At 48.7% G+C, this 17711-nt stretch overlaps 1 protein-coding gene across 1 annotated transcript in view; it reads right to left on the bottom strand.

Annotated features, from left to right (window-relative positions):
• The window catches only part of LOC309545180 (piwi-like protein 1), a gene marked incomplete at both ends in the record, with an annotated part of 240850 nt that overhangs the window by 9515 nt on the left and 213624 nt on the right, over positions 1-17711 (bottom strand). Inside the window, one exon of the mRNA XM_082244318.1 lies at positions 12709-12856. Within this exon, the coding sequence (XP_082100444.1) occupies positions 12709-12856 (148 nt within the window). The remainder of the gene's footprint in view (positions 1-12708; positions 12857-17711) is intronic.

Genomic DNA, 17711 nt, shown 5'->3' with positions numbered 1-17711 from the left:
CTTCGCACACAGCATCTGAAACACCTCCGGGTGTAGGGACCATTCCCCCTGGTCCAGGGTCTGGCGGCTCAGATAGACGGCCTGCCAATTCTCCACACCCGGAATGTGAACTGCCGATATCGCCGGGACATGAGTCTCGGCCCAAGACAGGATACCGGTCACCTCCTGGGCCGTCCGGGCACTCCTGGTTTCCCCTTGGTGATTGATGTAAGCCACCGCATTGGCATTGTCCGTCTGCACCCGTACAGGACGGCCCTGAAGACGATACGACCAATGGAGCAGGGACAGCCTGATCGGTCTCAATTGCAAAATGTTTATCGGGAGGGAGGATTCCTCCCCCGACCAAGTGCCCTGGGTAGACAGGTTGCCCAGAACGCCACCCCAGCCCGACAGGCTGGCATCCGTGGTTATCACCGTCCACAGAATTAGCCAGAAGGATTTTCCGTCCGACACAGCCGGGGACTGAAGCCACCACAATAGATCCATTCTGGTCTGGCGACTCAGACACCCTCAGGTCCAAGGTCTGAGGCAGTCTGTCCCACCTGGCGAGGATCTCCGCTAGGAGAGCGTGTGTGTGAAACTGTGAAAACGGTATCGCCTCGAAGGCCGACACCATCAATCCCAGGGACCACATACAGGTCCGGAGCTACGAGGATTCGTTGTCCCTGAGGGACCTGACCTCGTCCTGTAGGGTCCGGAGCTTGTCCTCCGGTAAGAACACCTTTGCTTGAGCAGAGTCCAGAACCATTCGCAGATACGGGAGACGAACCGAAGGCGACAAGGTCGACTTCTAAATGTTAAATTGACCAACCGAACTCCTGGATCGTCTGGACCGTAGTGGACAGATCGCGCAACAGGCTCTGATTGGAACTCAATCTTAACCACTTTACCTCCGCTCACATGGAGGCTACTGCGGCACTTTGCCACGACCCCGTCCAGCGACGTAGACCTACGTCGCTGGACTCCTCCCCCTGTAGGCGGCGCTCGTTTTCCTTCACAGCGGGAGTCGGGCCAGGGGAGGAGCAGCGGCGATCGCCGCTGCTCTTACCCGATCGTCGGGGATCGAGTCTGGAGATCCGCCCGCTGTGTGTAAACACAGCGGGCGGATCTCCATAGTGACAGGGAGTGACAGATCGGAGTGTTCAATTAACCCCTCCCTCTCCAATAAAATTAACCCCTTCACTGCCAGTGTCATTTTTACAGTAACAGTGCATATATATAGCACTGATTACTGCAGTAATGTCACTGGTACCCCCAAAAGTGTCAAAAATGTCAGTCAAGGGTCCGATCTGTCCGCCGCAATGTCGCAGTCCCGCAAAAAAAAAAAAAAAAAATCGCAGATCGCCGCCATTACGCGTTAAAAAAAAACCCACCAAAAATGACAGAAATCTTTCCCGTAGTTAGTAAACGCAATAACTTTTGCGCAAACCAATCAAAATACGCTTATCGTGATTTTTTTTACCAAACATAGGTAGCAGAAAACAAATTGGCCAAAAATTTTAAAAAAATTTGATTTTTACATTTTTTTGGGGGGGAATTTCATATAAAAAAAAATGTGAAAAATGTTATTTTTTCAAAATAAACGCTATTTTTTTGTTTATAGCGCAAAAAGTAAAAATCGCACAGGTGATCAAATACCACCAAAAGAAAGCTCTGTTTGTGGGAAAAAAAGGACGTAAATTTTGTTTGGGTACGGCGTTGCATGACCGCGCAATTGTCAGTTGAAGTCGCACAGCGCCGAATCGCAAAAAGTGGCCTGGACGGAAGACAGCAAAATCCTCCGGTGGTAAAGTGGTTAACAGGAGATTGTCCAGATAACCTAAGACCACAATGCCCTGTGCCCGCAACAGGCCCAGAACAGGCGCCAACACTTTGGTGAAGACCCTTGGAGCCGAAGCGAGAACGAAAGGCAACGCCACAAACTGGTAATGATCCTCCGCGATAGCAAATCGGAGGTACCTCTGATGACCCTCGAAAATGGGGATGTGCAGATACGCACCCTTCAGGTCTATAGAGGCAGGGAACTCCCCCGGATTCAGGGAGGCCACCACCGAGCAGAGTGATTCCATGCAGAATTTTCAAACGCGCACAAAGCGGTTCAGAGCTTTTAAGTTCAGAATCGGATGCGCTTTGCCATCCTTTCTGGGCACGGTGAACAGATTCGAATAAAACCCCCGAAACCTGTCCCGATGAGGCACCCGGTCGTCAACAACACCCTGGGCAAGGAGATCCTGCACCGCCTGATGCAGGTCCTGCAACCGCCCTGGGGTCAAATGAAGATTTGAGGTAAAGAATCTGTTTGCCGGCCTTGAAAGAAATTCGATCTTGTACCCTGACCAAATGATTTCCTGAACCCACCTGTCCGTGATTCGGAGCAGCCAAGGTTGGAGGAAACCACGCAAACGTCCCCCCACCCCTTAAACGGGTGAGGGCGCCCCTTCAGGCAGAGGCGGACTGAACCGCCATCCCAGCTTGGCCGGATTTTTGTTTGCCGAAGGGCTTTTTCTGGCCACCTTGGCCTTTCAAGGGTTTTCCCTTGTTCTGCGCCTTGAAAGCACGAAAGGACCCCTGATTAGGTTTAAAGGAGGAGCCCCGCTTACCGCGGAAAAATTATCCCTTAAGGTTCTTTCCCCAGTGACTCCTTTAACCAATTCATCCAGGGATTCCCCAAAAAGGCGAGACCCCGCACAGGGGATATTACCCACCGTCTTCCTGGATTTCGGCCGACCAGCTTTTTAACCAGATTAGGCGACGGTTAATCACTGCGACACTGGACAGGCGTATCGCCAAAAGGGCCTCATTGCACAAATACATGATAACCCCTTGATAAATCTGATCCACCATCTCCACTGTAGTGGGAGGGGCAGAGTCAGCCACGAGGGTGCGTTTGAGCACCTTGGTCCAATCCGCCACAGCCTGAGCCACCATTACAGAGGCAAAAATAGGCTTGAGCATGGAATCCGCCACCATATAGGAATGCCGGGCAAGAGATTCCAGTCTCCTATCAGTAGGGTCCCTAAATACCGGAGAGTCCTCGTGGGGACCAGGGTAGCTTTGTTCAATCTGGCTACCGTGTGATCCACTTGAGGAGGCACACACCAGCGCGCAACCGTAGTAGCCGCAAAAGGGTAGAGAAGTTGAAACTTCTTAGGCACCACGAAGGTGTGTTTTAAATTACGCCATAGCTCATTCACCTTATGGTGAAACTGCGGGGCAAGGAAAAACCTGTGCCGTCTTGCGACCCGGTCCTGTGTGTACCAAAAGAGGACACAACGCCCGGAGGAGTGGGCTCATCCTCCAAATGTAGTGTTTGCTTTACGGCAAGAATCAACGCATCCATAGCTGCGCGTTCCTCGGGTGACCCAGGGGGGGAATCATCCACCCCTGCAACCTCCGCCTCCCCCTCAGACTCTTGCGGGTCCAGAGAAGAGCGAGACCCCGAAAGGGCCACGATACCTACAGCAACCATGTCACACTGAGAATCAGAAGAAAAAGAATCCTATGCCTTTTCCTAGCAGCACGTTCAGTCATTAGCACATCCATTTTTGAGACCAAAGTTGCCACAACAGCAGTCAAATTAGTCAGGTTAGAGGATTCAGAGGAACCTGAATCCCCCACAAAGCTGGAGGGAATTTGCTGTCCTGGGATTCCATAGCAGAAATAAAAGTTTTTTTTTTTCTTTTGTACTGGCCCTTTAAGAGCTTGGCGGACCCCCGAAGCACACCGCTATAAGGACTGTGAGACACAGACCTCCCGCAGAGACAAAACTGACCAGGAAGTTTGCACAAAGTAGGAAAGGAACAGCATGACAGAACCCCACAAATGTTTTACCAGCTCCTTCGGTCGGCTCTGTTAGAAAGAAGGAAGTGATGTCACCGCTGGAGGCTGAACTGAGGCTGCAGACCAAGGGAAAATGGATGCCTATTGAAACTAATGGGAGGCTTCGGCTAGATGGCCGCCGACATGTGTTAGGAACGATCGTTTGCCACACGCAAGATGGCGCCAAAACACACTACATAGCATGCTGTATAAACAACCATAGTGAAGCCAGACATGCTGCCCACACTTAAAATGGCGGACCGGCGGTTTTTAACCCCGCAGAGGTCGCCGCATGTGTCTGCACCTCCAAGCACCCTAAAGTGACATTAGGAGAGGGACCCCCAAAACCCCACACAGCGCTGCTGTGAGAGAATAAAACCCCCGCAGGGACTGGGAACAAGGAGCCCAAAATGCACAGACATAGGGGACACCACAGACACACAGGACTGCCGACCCCAGACAGAGGCCCCACACAGAATGTACTTACCTGTACCCGATGGCGTACACTAGTAGCACATGGACGAACCTATGCTGTGTCCAGTGAGGTAGCCACCTCACATGGCTGCATCCCTGAGGACAGGGATGGGTCGTTTGCGAGGCCAGGGCGAACACATAGCCTGCGAAACGCTTGATGGCAGGCTGGGATTCCATCTGACCCTCAGTCCTGGAGGACCAGGACGGTCAGTCCGATTCCCAGCTCCGCAAACGCCGTCTTCATCCGAAGATCCAACTAACTAGCGCTGATAAAATAAACAGCTTGCAATGTAAAGAAAAAATTACATTTTCAGAAAATAAATCATAAGAGAAAAGAAGAAGGTTGAGACTGTAGCCTCAGCACAGGGAAGCCTATCCACTCCTAAGCTAGGCAGAAGACAAAACTCAGTTGGGATGGCTATTGCAGGGGGGTATTGAACTAGAAGGACAGCCCCCATGGGTGTGACTATGTAGATGAATTGTTCTTTTACAAGTCTTATGCCTAGAGACTCCTGCGGAGAGGAAGCAGTGCCCCATTAGTGAAGACTGTGAATGGGCGGTGACTGTGGGAGGACGTAAGAGAAACTGGATTTTTGTAAGAACTTACCGTAAAATCCTTTTCTCCGTATTTAGACAGACGCAGCTCCATCATCTTTAGACCAATGGGTTATGCTCATCCAATTAGTAATAGGCATTAGGCAGGAAAAAAGTTTAACCATGCCTATGGGGCTGTCCCTGCAGGCATAATCCCACACACTCTGCTATCAGCAAACAGTTTAGTTGCAAGCAGTGTTTAGAATACAAAAAAAACCCATTCACTCAGAAGTAGAAGGGCGGGTGCTGCGTCTGTCGAACTTTGGAGAAAAGGATTTTTCGGTAAGTTCTTACAAAAATCCAGTTTTCTCTATCGTTCGACAGACGCAGCTCCATCTTCTTTAGACCAATGGGATGTCCCAAAGCAGTATAATCGCAAAGCAAGACGACGTAATTCCCCAAAGGCTAAACATAACCAATCAGGTAACATGGAGCTTGTCGGGATTATTGGGGGTGATTAAAATAATAATAGGTAAAAAAAAAAAATGGATTTAAAAAGCCAAGTATGTCTCATCTTATGCATATAAGATTCTGGACTGTACAGCGTCCATTTTGTTTAAGGTGAATGAAAGTTCATATATGTTCATTTGCAAAATGTCTCTTACAAGCTTACAAGAGAGAATAGAGTTTCAACAGAGGTCTTTGTATTTCTTTTAAGATCGTAAATAAGATTTACATAGACACCTTTTCAGATAAGACATAATGGTAGTGCCAGTCTGTCTGTATATATTTAACAATGGACAATACCCCAGTATACTCTAGCAGACATTTAAAATGAACTATGTAAGTTTTTAAAGATACATTATTATGTGTGAGAAGATATTAGCCATAATTATGTCATTATATTATGTAGGGCATATACATATATATTTCGAAATTGTTTGTCTATCACATGTTGGGTTTATATTCTTGTTAAATAACAAATCTTATTTAGACTTAAGAGTGAATACTAATTACCTAATTTCAGAGAAGTTTGTGGTTAAGTTTTTACGACCACTATACATCTTACAATCCAGACCAAATGTCTGAAGTGTGTGACAGGATATGGCATGGTCAAATAATTAATGGACTTTCACTAGCCAGAGGTCATCAGATAAGAATAGTGGTAATTGTTTCTAATTATTGTTACATAAAAAATCTAATGAACGGTATAATACTGCCCTCTTTAGACGAAATACCAAATGCAGTCTTGGGATAATTTGATATTTCCAATGTAGGAATATTATATTGTATTAAAAATATAATTGTTAAAATGGCATTACTTGCCAGGGTGAATGATGGGGATAGATGGACATTTATGTATGTACTGAGAGTATGGACAAAGTTTTATGTTGTGCTTTTATGATTACTCTTACATATAGAGAAATCATCCTTTAATTTTATTATACAAACATTGGGTTAATTATCAAGAGAGGTGTGTCTATGACCTCACCAGTTAAGGTATAGAATATCCCAACCAATGGGGATGATATTTCATCCCTCTGGGTTTAACTTATAGCCCTTTGTTCATACCGTATAAAGGAATAACCCAGATGAGAGATAGGACACATTACATTACATTTGCCCAACATACAATACACATACATCACACACACTACTACATCCCTCGATATACTCATCCAGACATACTCTCATCTTGCTCCATCATTCATCTGAAACTTTGAGGGACGCCAAACGAAACTCCTCCCTCACTGGCATCCAACTTAGGACTCTGGTAACGACCATTTGAAGCTAGCAGCCATCTTAAGTGTGGTAAATATGCCTGGCTATGTTATTTGCCTTTATTCAATATTGCTTATTTCCTTCCTTATATGTTTTATATTGCATATTTAAGGGTAATAAGATTACAATCCCAGCCGTATAAACCGTAGTAGATTTTTCTCTAAATAGCTGATTTTTGTTTTTATACATTTTTATTAATATCAGATTCAGTGCATTATTGCGAATTTAGTCTTCCGTTTTGCATGGCTTATTCTCGCTCCATCTGCAATGGAACGACTTTCGGCAATGCGATTCGCAGACAATTGTGGTCTGTTTATAAAGAACACATACCTATGGTTTATGCTATACCTGGAGAAATGGTAATCTTGCTTTCGTTTTGCTTTCACTTTGTTTCAGTTTCACTTTCATTATTGAGCTAAACATCACATTGCATTAAAGCGGTTGTAAACCCTAGGGAAAAAAAAAAAAAACTGCAAGACAAAAGGCATAATGGGCTAGTATGCATCGCATACTAGCCCATTATGTGTAACTTACCTTAGAACGAAGCCCCCACACGGACCCCCGAACATCGCTGCGGGCGCTGCCATGATCCCTCGCCATCTCTTCCGGGTTCGGCGGCTCCGGCGCGGTGATTGGCCGGAAGAGACGGCTCCGGCGTGATGATTGGCCGGAGCCGCGATGACGTCACTCCCGCGCATGCGCGCGGGAGTGATTTTCCGGCAAGCTCCCGGGAAATGAATTGAAGGTCCACCCGGACCTTCAGAGCGCATGCGCCGCTCGCGAGAGCGGCTGCATGCACTGTAAATATCTCCTAAACCATGCCGGTTTAGGAGATATTATTTGTACCTACAGGTAAGCCTCATTATAGGCTTACCTGTAGGTAAAAGTGTCAAAAAGCGGGATACTACCGCTTTAATTTTTTGAAGTTAGTATTTCATGTAGAGTTATCTTTTTGTGTCATTTTAAGTTTGATCATATATTGTGATTACATGTCTTGTGAATAAATATTATATATATATATATATATATATATATATATATATATATATATTCCATACTGTAGACTGTACTGACTAAGATTGGTATATGCTTTTAAAAAGAAATTAATCAATTAAAAAGAATTCACTACATATTGATTTGTGGAAATAAGTCAAGATTCTCCTTTCTCATAGATCTTTGCTTGTTAACCATAAATAGACACTGTTATATTCAGAGCAGTATAAATATTCTGACATAATGAAGTACGAGCGTGAGATATTATTATCAAATATTCTTACAAGCTCAACCAGGAACAACTGGAGCTCACCTTGAAAAAACATACACCATCAAAGAGAAACAACAAAAGATTCTAACAGCAGCCTGCAAAACCTTGCGGCCAAAGGAAGCATTCGAAGATGCCAACACATCTACTTTAAAGAATTTTGTGAACGTATGCACAGACGACCAAGTTGCCGCCTTGCAAACTTGCAGCACTGACGCCTGATGGGGAAAAGCTCAAGAAGCACTCAGCGCTCTAGTAGAAAGCACCTGCACTGGGAAAGGAGGAACCTGACACTTCAATGAATAAGCCTGAACAACCGGCTGCCTGATCCATCTGGAAATGGTCGCAGCAGACAGTCAATCCTTTTTGAGGTCCTTCGGTAAGAATGTAGAGAGCGTCTGATTTTCTAAAAGACTAAGTGGCCTCCAGGTAAACCCTGATCGCCCGCACCACAGCCAAAGAATGCAATGCCATTTCCTTGGAATGCTAGGGCTTAGGACACAGTGAAGGCAGCACGATGTCTTCATTCAAATGAAAATCAGAAACCACCTTAGGAAGAAACGACTGATTTGGTCAGAGTATCACTATCTCTGTGGACCACCAGATAAGGTGAGCTGCAGGATAACGCCGCCAATTTAGATACTCTGTGGGCAGAAGTAAGAGCCACCAAAAAGGCAACCTTCTGAGACAAGGCAAGCAGAGGAATCTCCCCAATGTTCTTAAATGGAAGATTTGAAGAACAGATAATACCAAATTCAGATCCCACAGAGGTAGCAGGGATCTCCTCGGGGGAGCAATATGTAAGGGTCTCGTGTGGAACTGAGCAAATGGAACTGCCTCGAAGGTTAACACCATCAGACCCAAGGCCCACATGCAAGTCCACAGAGAGAACAGATTGCTTGCTAACAGCAAACGGATCGCCCCCTCTAACTTGTGCAGCTTGTCCGGAGGAAGAAAGACCCTCGCTAAAGCGGAATCCATAACCAGGCCCAGATAATCCAGTCCTAATGAAGGTATCAGGGCAGTTTTTTTTTAAATTGATGTATCAACCAAACTCTTGCAGAGTCTGTAAAGTGATCGCCAAGTCGCCCAACAGGGCTAAATGAGAGTCCACCCTCAATAGGAGATTGTCAAGGTATCTCAGTACCGAAATCCCCCGTTGACGCAGCAATGCCAACACCGTAGCCAGCACCTTGGTAAAGACCCTGGGGGGCGGAGGCGAGAGCAAATGGTAATGCTACAAATTGATAATGCTCCTCTCCTACAGCGAAGCGAAGAAAACGCTGGTGTCCAGCATGGATAGGGACGCGTAGATATGCATCCTTGAAATCTATAGAGGCCAAAAAGTCTCCTTGGCGTAGAGACGCCACTACCATTCCAATAGATTCCATTTGAAACTTCTGTACCTCGGTTCACCTTGAGGTCCAGAATTGGACGTACTTTGCCTTCTTTTCAGGGCACAGTAAACCGGTTTGAATAGAATCCCTGAAAACGTTACCGAGAGGGAACCGCAATAATCACCCCTTGCTCCTGCGTACTAAAGGCTGTGTGCTGAAAAATAAGGGCCCCGTCTATTACATGGTAACTTTAGCCTTAGCGGATTCCAACAAGGACCCAAATAGTGTAATGTTCCGGTACCTTTGGTACCCTAAATTACACTTTCCACAAGTGTATGCGCCCTACCATTTACTTTTGGAAAGGTGCACATACACCTTTAAGACTGGAGCTGTCATCACTCAGCGCCGGACTAGATGGCTATTTAAGGCGTCGGTTCTCACTCACATGTGTTCGTTCAAACACCCTTACTTGGATGCTAACCTTGCTTGAAGCTTCCATGCTTGCAAGCTCACCTCGCTGACGGAACCTCGCCGCGCTGATCCCTTTATCCCGCTCCTGGATCATCCGCCTCTCCTGAACCACCCTTCGGCTGTATCGCTAATAGTGCTAAGTACCCCGCAGGGGAATTCTCTATAAACTTATACTAAGCTTACACTATCTAGCTCTGCATAGTAAAGACTGTTTATTACATCTGCATAAACTAGATTGCTAGCTCTTGAGACTACTGCTACTTTTCTGCACTGGGTTGATCTCTTTTGTATGTCCACCTGCTATTCTATCATCTGCTATCATACAACATTGCTAAACCTTCCTGCATCCATCTGCTACGGTCTCACCTTCAAGTGTCTATCACCTATCACCTCCACTCAACCTATCCCTCAACCTTCATCATTGTGTTACCACATACATAAAGTCATTCTAGGAACCAGCTTGCTAACTGTGTGTATTTACTGGCTGAAATAAGACCTTCCACACATGATGAGTCATTGAGGTTGGGAATGGTATCTCAGCATATCTCTTTTTTTTTTTTTTAAATTCAACGTTTATTGGGAGAGGAAAAGGCATACATTGGAGTCAAGATCAACAATACAGGATCATATACACAGTTCCAGACACAACTCAGATCCAGAATGAGTGCTAGCAAACACATAATATACAACGTCAGAACAGGAGAGCAGTGGAAGAAGACATCACATCAAGGTGCCACGGAAGGCCAGGCCCCCAGAGAGGCCCCCCCACCGGCATCTCCTATGTGGCCGGGATACGGAGGCGAGGAGGAAACACCCCAGCAGGCCCAACCCCCCCGCAGTCTATCAGGGAGGACCCAGGTACGAGTGCCCGTAAGAAGAGACCGATAAATAAAAGAAAAAGTGTAGCAAATCCTATACTCCCGCCTCTCCCATTTCTTTTTACTGAGAAGGTGGGACAAACCCACAGGGTGAGAGGGAAAAAGGCAGTGACAGTAGAGGGGGGTGGTAGAAATAAAAAGGGGGGGAAAAGAAAGGGGGGGGGACTGGGGGGAGGGAAGGATAAGGAGAGAGATGACCACCCAGTCCGCAGATATCAAGCTAGACCACCAAGTCCTTGTATTCTGCGGAAAAGCTGAATTCATGCCAGTAGTACCATCTTTTGAGGAACTTCTCCCTCGTGCCCCGTTCGGTAGCCACAAGATCTTCCATCTCATTGATACTGGCCACTTTCCGCAGCCACATAGCCACCGTGGGAGGCTGCGACTGCTTCCATAGAAGAGGGATACAACTTTTAGCCGCCGTAAAGAGGAACGGCAAGATGGAGTTCCTGTAGGATGCTCGTGGGAAACTGTTGTGGTGAAGGAGGATGAGAGCAGGGTCTAAAGTAAGAGCATGGTCTGTGAACTTTTGGGCAATGCGCAAGACCTCCGCCCAAAAGGGCTGTAAACGGTTGCAGGACCAGAAAATGTGGAGAAGAGAGCCCACCTCCTCCCCACATCTCCAGCAGAGATCAGAACAAGAAGGGAATATTCTGTGTAACCTGGCCGGGGTGTAATACCACCTGGTCAACAATTTGTAGCCCGCTTCCTGATATTTGGAACAGGTGGACGTCTTATACGTAAAAAAGAAAATACGATCCACCTGGTGGTCGGAGAAGGAAAGGCCCAGGTCTCGTTCCCAGCGGGTGAGAAACAGGGGTCGGGCGGAGGGCTCAGGCCCCGTCAGAAGGCGATAGATTCAGCATATCTCTTACATGACTACTGACGTGGATCTATTTCTGCAGCTGAAAATCCACACCATATAAGAAACGCAGGAGCGTTACAAATAGACGGTGCCCCGTAAACGGGGAGATCTGTGGAACCTTTTTAGAAGCCTGATCTGCAGACCAGCTTTTAAGCCACACCGAGTTGTTACCATTATTGCGTTTAGAACAACGCCCCTGACGCGCGACAATTTTGTCACAGTAGGCGATCTATTCTGCCTTAAGGGGATCTTCGGGGTCCCGAGGAAACGAGCACCCCCCATGTTAAATTTTCTGCCCTGATACAATCAGTGCATCCACCAGCGCCCTTGCATGTGCAGTAAAAAAAGGAATCATTCTCACTGCAGAGCACCCGAAGCGCGTGGGCGCAGACCTATTAGACATCTCTGCCCCAGTCACTAATCCCCAGAGGGCCAGGAACTTGATCAAGACTACCAGTGCGATCCGGTCAGCAAAAACAACATCCATCCCCAACTTACTAGAGCCAGTGGCAAAGCCAGCTTCTATCCAATCCCGGGAGGGGGGGGGGGGGCATGGAGGTAGGATGGGGGCCAAAAGACCACCTGACTGTTAGAGGAGCTGGGGGATTGGAAGAGAACCCGGGGGTCCGACCATCCTAAGAAGGGGCCCACGTCCACCCCAAGACCGTCAGAGGTTTTGGGGGGACAATCTTCTCACCATACCACGATATCAGGTGGGCATCACATAGAAACAGAACACCTCCCACCCGGGATGGGGGTGCTGTCAGACAGGGGAAAGCTGCGACTCAGGGCGTTCCAGATCGTGTCCCAGCGAGACGGTCCACCCGCAGGCCCGTCCCCATCCGTCGGGGCCACAGTCGTGGCGAGGCCTAGTGCTGGACTATAACCTGCTCATGCTCGTTGGCCAGGCTGGGAGACCTAAAGGATCTAGATTATCCAGTGCGAAACCACAGCCGGCTGTTGCTTGTTCCTTCCTCTGGATCTTGGTCTGTCAGGAACTAAATTGTGTAAAAAAATAACAACTAACACAAATTTCCCTGTTAAAAGCCAAAACCGAAGTCCCAGCAGGGAGCTAGGTTCAATTCCTAAAACTAGGCAGAAACAAAATGTTAGCAGTGTGTGGGATTATGCCTGCAGGGACAGCCATCAAACATCATTTGTACCCAGCATCCTGGGTAGCATTACACCCAGTAGGGAATGATCTAAAGCACAACTGTATCTTCCAGTGAACAGAAGAGAAATTATACTTTAATTCAACTTTAAAAAATTAGCTTCCGTCATACATACAGGCCAGTTGTAGTACTGGTGGCAGAGCTTGTAAGTCAGTCGCTGCATATGATCTGGCTTCAGACCTCCGTTGTCATACACAACATTGTAGTGTGTTGGGGACACAGCGCCTTGTCGCACAGACTGGCTGATGATGAAGAAGTCATACCTGAAGGGAAGAAGCCATAGAAGTGCTTTTCGTAAAAACACAAAACATATACAGGCACATACTCAATCTAGGCATTCTACAAAGCCAATTAAAAACAAAAGGAAACAGCTGAGCTTCTCTACCTAAAACTGAACTCCAGGCAAACGGCTAACAACAAATGTGTTTTCTGATTTGTTGCCATAAAATTGAAAAAAGGTCTGCCAATTAGTAAGATCTGTGGCTTCCTCGGGTCAGTGGTGCAGATTCATTATTCATAAAGGAAGCTGACATACAGAAGTAACATTAAAGTGTTATTAAACCCACACTAGTAAAATCAGTCTGTGTCTGCAGAAAAGCATGCTTGGTATACTGACGGTGGAACCTAAGGGGATAATCCTGCGCAGTGTGTAAAAACGGAATTTTTGTAAAATTCCTTTCACTGAGTCCTCCGACAGTCGCCGCCTCCTCCAAGTCATCACTATTGGGTATTGACTTCTGCTCCGCAGGATAAGCTAGGCATAAGACTTAGTCAAAAGAACAAAATCATTTGCATAGACACACCCAGGGGGGCTGTCCCAATGGTCAATACCCCCCTGCAGTGATCACTCCCAACTCAGTTTGGTAGCATAGCAGTAAGTGTACAAGAAAACCCCAAAAGAAGGGCGGGGGCGGCAACTGTCGGAGGACTCAGAGAAAGGAATTTTATAGGTAAGATTTTACAAAAATTCAGTTTTCTTACGTCCTCCGACAGTCGCCGCCTCCTCTAAGTCATCACTATTGGGATGTCCCAAAGCAGTGTAGACATGAGGGGTGGGAGACGCAACCGCAGAAAAGGCAACGCAGTACCCACATTAGAGAAAGGAACCTTACACGCACAGTAAGAGGACCATCTGGGCAACAGAAAACAAACTCAACAGGAGCAACAGCCCAGGAACGCAAATAACCCAGAAGATAACACCCCAACAGCCAGGGACCCACAAAAAAACACAAGGGTCCTTCATGGCACAGCCGCACTGAGAACTTTGCGGCCAAAGGAGGCATCAGCTGATGCCAGAACATCCACCTTATAGAATTTGGAAAAGGTGTGCACCGACGACCAAGTTGCAGCCTTGCACACCTGGGCCACCGAGGCACGATGCCAATAGGCCCAGGACGCACTCAAAGATCTGGTAGAGTGCGCCTCAACAGGGAAGGGTGGAACCTGTTCCTTCAAAGCATAGGCCTGTTCAATGGTCTGTCTGATCCATTTGGCAATGGTCGCTGCAGACGCAGCCAAGCCCTTCCGAGGTCCCTCAGGAAGGACAAAGAGGGAATCCGTCTTCCGAAAGGACTCTGTAGACGACAGGTAAACCCTGATCGCCCTGACAACATCCAAGGAATGCAATGCAACCTCCTTAGGATGCTTAGGCTTCGTACAAAGCGAAGGCAGGACAATGTCCTAATTAAGGTGGAACTCAGAGACCACCTTAGGAAGAAAAGACGAATGAGGTCGCAAGACCACCTTATCCTTGTGGATCACCAAGTAGGGAGAGCGGCAAGACAACGCCGCCAGCTCCGACACCCTGCGAGCCGAAGTGATCGCCACCAAAAAGGCAACCTTCTTAGACAGCAGAGGCAACGATATCTCCCGGATGTTTTCAAAGGGAGCACGCTGTAACATGGACAGAACCAAGTTCAAGTCTCATGGAGGTAAAGGCTCTCTCCTAGGAGGAGCCAAATGTCGCACACCTTGAATTAATGTGCGAATCAAGGAATGAGACGCCACAGGGCGTTGGAAAAGAATAGCCAGTGCAGACACCTGGCCCTTTATCCTGGCCAGCGCCAGGTCCACACCAGTCTGGAGGAAAGCCAACACTCTCGACACAGAGTACGAGCGAGGGGAGAACCCCCTGGACTCACACCAGGCGAAATAAGCCTTCCAGGTACGGTAATAGATTTTACCGGATGAGGTTTTCCTAGCCTTGATTAGAGTAGGAATGACCTCAGGGGCGAGACCCCTGTCTCTCAGGACCTGGGTCTCAACAGTCAGGCCGCTAAAGCCAGCGACTGTAAAGCAGGATGGAAGATCGGTCCCTGAGACAGTAGATCTTCCCGCAGTGGCAGCCGCCAAGGATGCGCCACCGCCAGGTGAACAACGTCGGCCTACCAGGACCAGCGTGCCCAGTCCGGCGCTACCAGAATCCGAGCTGGTTCCGAGGCTAACCTGCGAAGGAACCTGGACAACAACTGAATCGGAGGAAAGGCATACATCAGACGATACTGATGCCAAGGGGCCACTAAAGCATCCGAGGCGTCTGCCAGAAGATCGCGTGTTCTTGCCACGAACCTTTCCACCTTGTGGTTTAGCCGAGACGCGAACAGATCCACGTCCGGGGATCCCCACTTCGCACACAGCATCTGGAAAACCTCCGGGTGCAGGGACCATTCCCCCTGGTCCAAGGTCTGGCGGCTCAGATAGTCGGCCTGCCAATTCTCCACACCCGGAATGTGAACTGCTGAAATCGCCGGGACATGAGTCTCGGCCCAAGACAGAATGTCGGTCACCTCCCGGGCCGCCTGGTGCCCCCTTGGTGGTTGATGTAAGCCACCGCGGTAGCATTGTCCATCTGTACCCGAACAGGACGGCCCCGAAGACGATCCTACCACTGGAAGAGACAGAGCTTTATCGCTCTCAATTCCAACACATTGATCGGAAGGGAGGATTCCTCTCCCGACCAAGTGCCCTGGGCAGACAGGTTGCCCAGGACCCCACCCCAGCCCGACAGGCTGGCATCCGTGGTAATCACTGTCCATAGCAACGGACGGAAGGACTTGCCTTCCGACACCGCCGGGGACTGGAGCCACCACAGAAGATCCATTCTGGTCCGGCGACTCAACGACACTCAGATCCAGGGACTGAGGCAGTCTGTCCCACCTGGCCAGGATCTCCGCTTGAAGAGATCGTGTGTGAAACTAAGCAAAGGGTATCGCCTCGAAGGCCGATACCATCAACCCCAGGCACCGCATACAGGTCCTGAGTGACGAAGATGGTTTGTCCCTGAGGGACCTGATCTCGTCCTGCAAGGTCCGGAGCTTGTCCTCCGGCAAGAACACCTTTGCCTGAGCAGAGTCCAGGATGATTCCCAGATAGGGAAGACGAACCGATGGAGACAAGGTCGACTTCTGTACGTTGATGGTCCATCCGAACTCCTGGAGCGTCTGTACCGTGGTGGACAGATCGCGCAGTAGGTCCTGGCTGACACTCGATCTTAGGAGGAGATCGTCCAGATACCCCAAGACCGCAATGCCCTGTGCCCGTAGCAGGCCCAGAAGAGGCACCAGCACTTTGGTAAAGACCCTTGGAGCCGAAGCGAGACCGAAAGGTAATGCCACAAACTGATAGTGGTCCTCCGTGATAGCAAACCAAAGGTACCTCTGGTGACCCTCGAAAATTGGGATGTGTAGATACGCATCCTTCAGGTCGATAGAGGCCAGGAGTTCCCCTGAACTCAGGGAGGGCACCACCGAACGGAGAGATTCCATACGGAAACTTCCGAACGCGCACAAAACGGTTCAGCGCTTTCAGGTCCAGAATAGGACGTACCTTGCCGTCCTTTCTGGGCACAGTGAACAGATTTGAATAAAACCTCCGAAACCTGTCCCGATGAGGCACCGGGACAATTACCCCCTGGGCAAGAAGGTCCTGCAGACACCCTGGAGTCAAATGAAAATTTGAGGGAAAAAATCTGTCCGCCGGCCGGGAAAGGAATTCGATCTTAAACTGATCGAATGATTTCCTGAACCCACCTGTCCGGAATTCGGAGCAGCCAAGGTTGGAGGTAACCGCGCAAACGTCCCCCACCCCTGAAACGTGTGAGGGCACCCCTTCAGGCAGAGGGGGATTGACCTGATGAACCGGCATTGCCGGACTTCTGCTTGCCCGCCCAGGGCTTGTTCTGGCTACCTTGGCCCTTGAAGGGCTTGCCCTTGGTTTGATTGCGAAAGGCACGAAAGGACCCCTGATTGGGTCGAGAGGTGGAACCCCGTTTGCCACGAAAGAACTTGTTCTTCGGGTTCTGGGGCAGCATGGTGCTCTTACCCCCTGTGATGCCTTTTACCAAGGTATCCAACGCCTCGCCAAAAAGGCGAGAACCTGCATAGGGAAAATCAGCAAATGTTTCCCGTGACGTCTGGTCAGCCGACCAGCTCTTCAGCCAGATCACACGACGGTTAAGCACCGCAACACTAGATAGGCGTGCGACTAAAGGGGCCTCATTCAAGGCCGCATCGCACAAATACATGACTCCTTGGTGAATTTGGTCCACCATGACCAACGTGGCACGAGGTTGCGCCTAAGCACCTTAGTCCAATCAGCCACCGCCTGAGCCACCAAAACGGACGAGAAAACAGGTTTAAGCAAGAAACCCTCCACCGTGTAGGAATGGCGGGCCAGAGACTCCATCCTCCTGTCCGTGGGATCCTGAAAAACTGGGGTCTCCTCAGTAGGAATCAAGGTAGCCTTGTTCAACACGGCCACAGTGTGATACACCTGTGGAGGCACAAACCGACTAGGTACCATGAATGGACGTTTTAAAGTGTGCCACAGTTCAGTTACAGTGTAATGAAACTCAGCGGGGCAGGGAAAAACCTGCGCCGACTTGCGGGTCCTGCGTGTACCAAAAGAGGACACAATGCCCGGAGGACTGGGCTCATCCTCCAAGTGTAGCATTTCTTTCACAGAGGAAATCAATACATCCATAGTTGCGCTTTCCTCAGGCGACCCCGGGGGAGAAACATCAACCCCCTCCACCTCCGCCTCAGACCCCAGAGGGTCCAGGGATGAGCGAGACCCTGAAAAGGGCACGCCCGCCGTAGCAGCCACATCACCATCTGAATC

Source organism: Pelophylax lessonae (genome assembly GCF_965119305.1).
Source record: "Pelophylax lessonae genome assembly, chromosome: 2".
NCBI lineage: Eukaryota > Metazoa > Chordata > Amphibia > Anura > Ranidae > Pelophylax > Pelophylax lessonae.
Note: the sequence above shows the minus strand (reverse complement) of the source record. Positions and strands in the feature narration are given on the sequence as shown.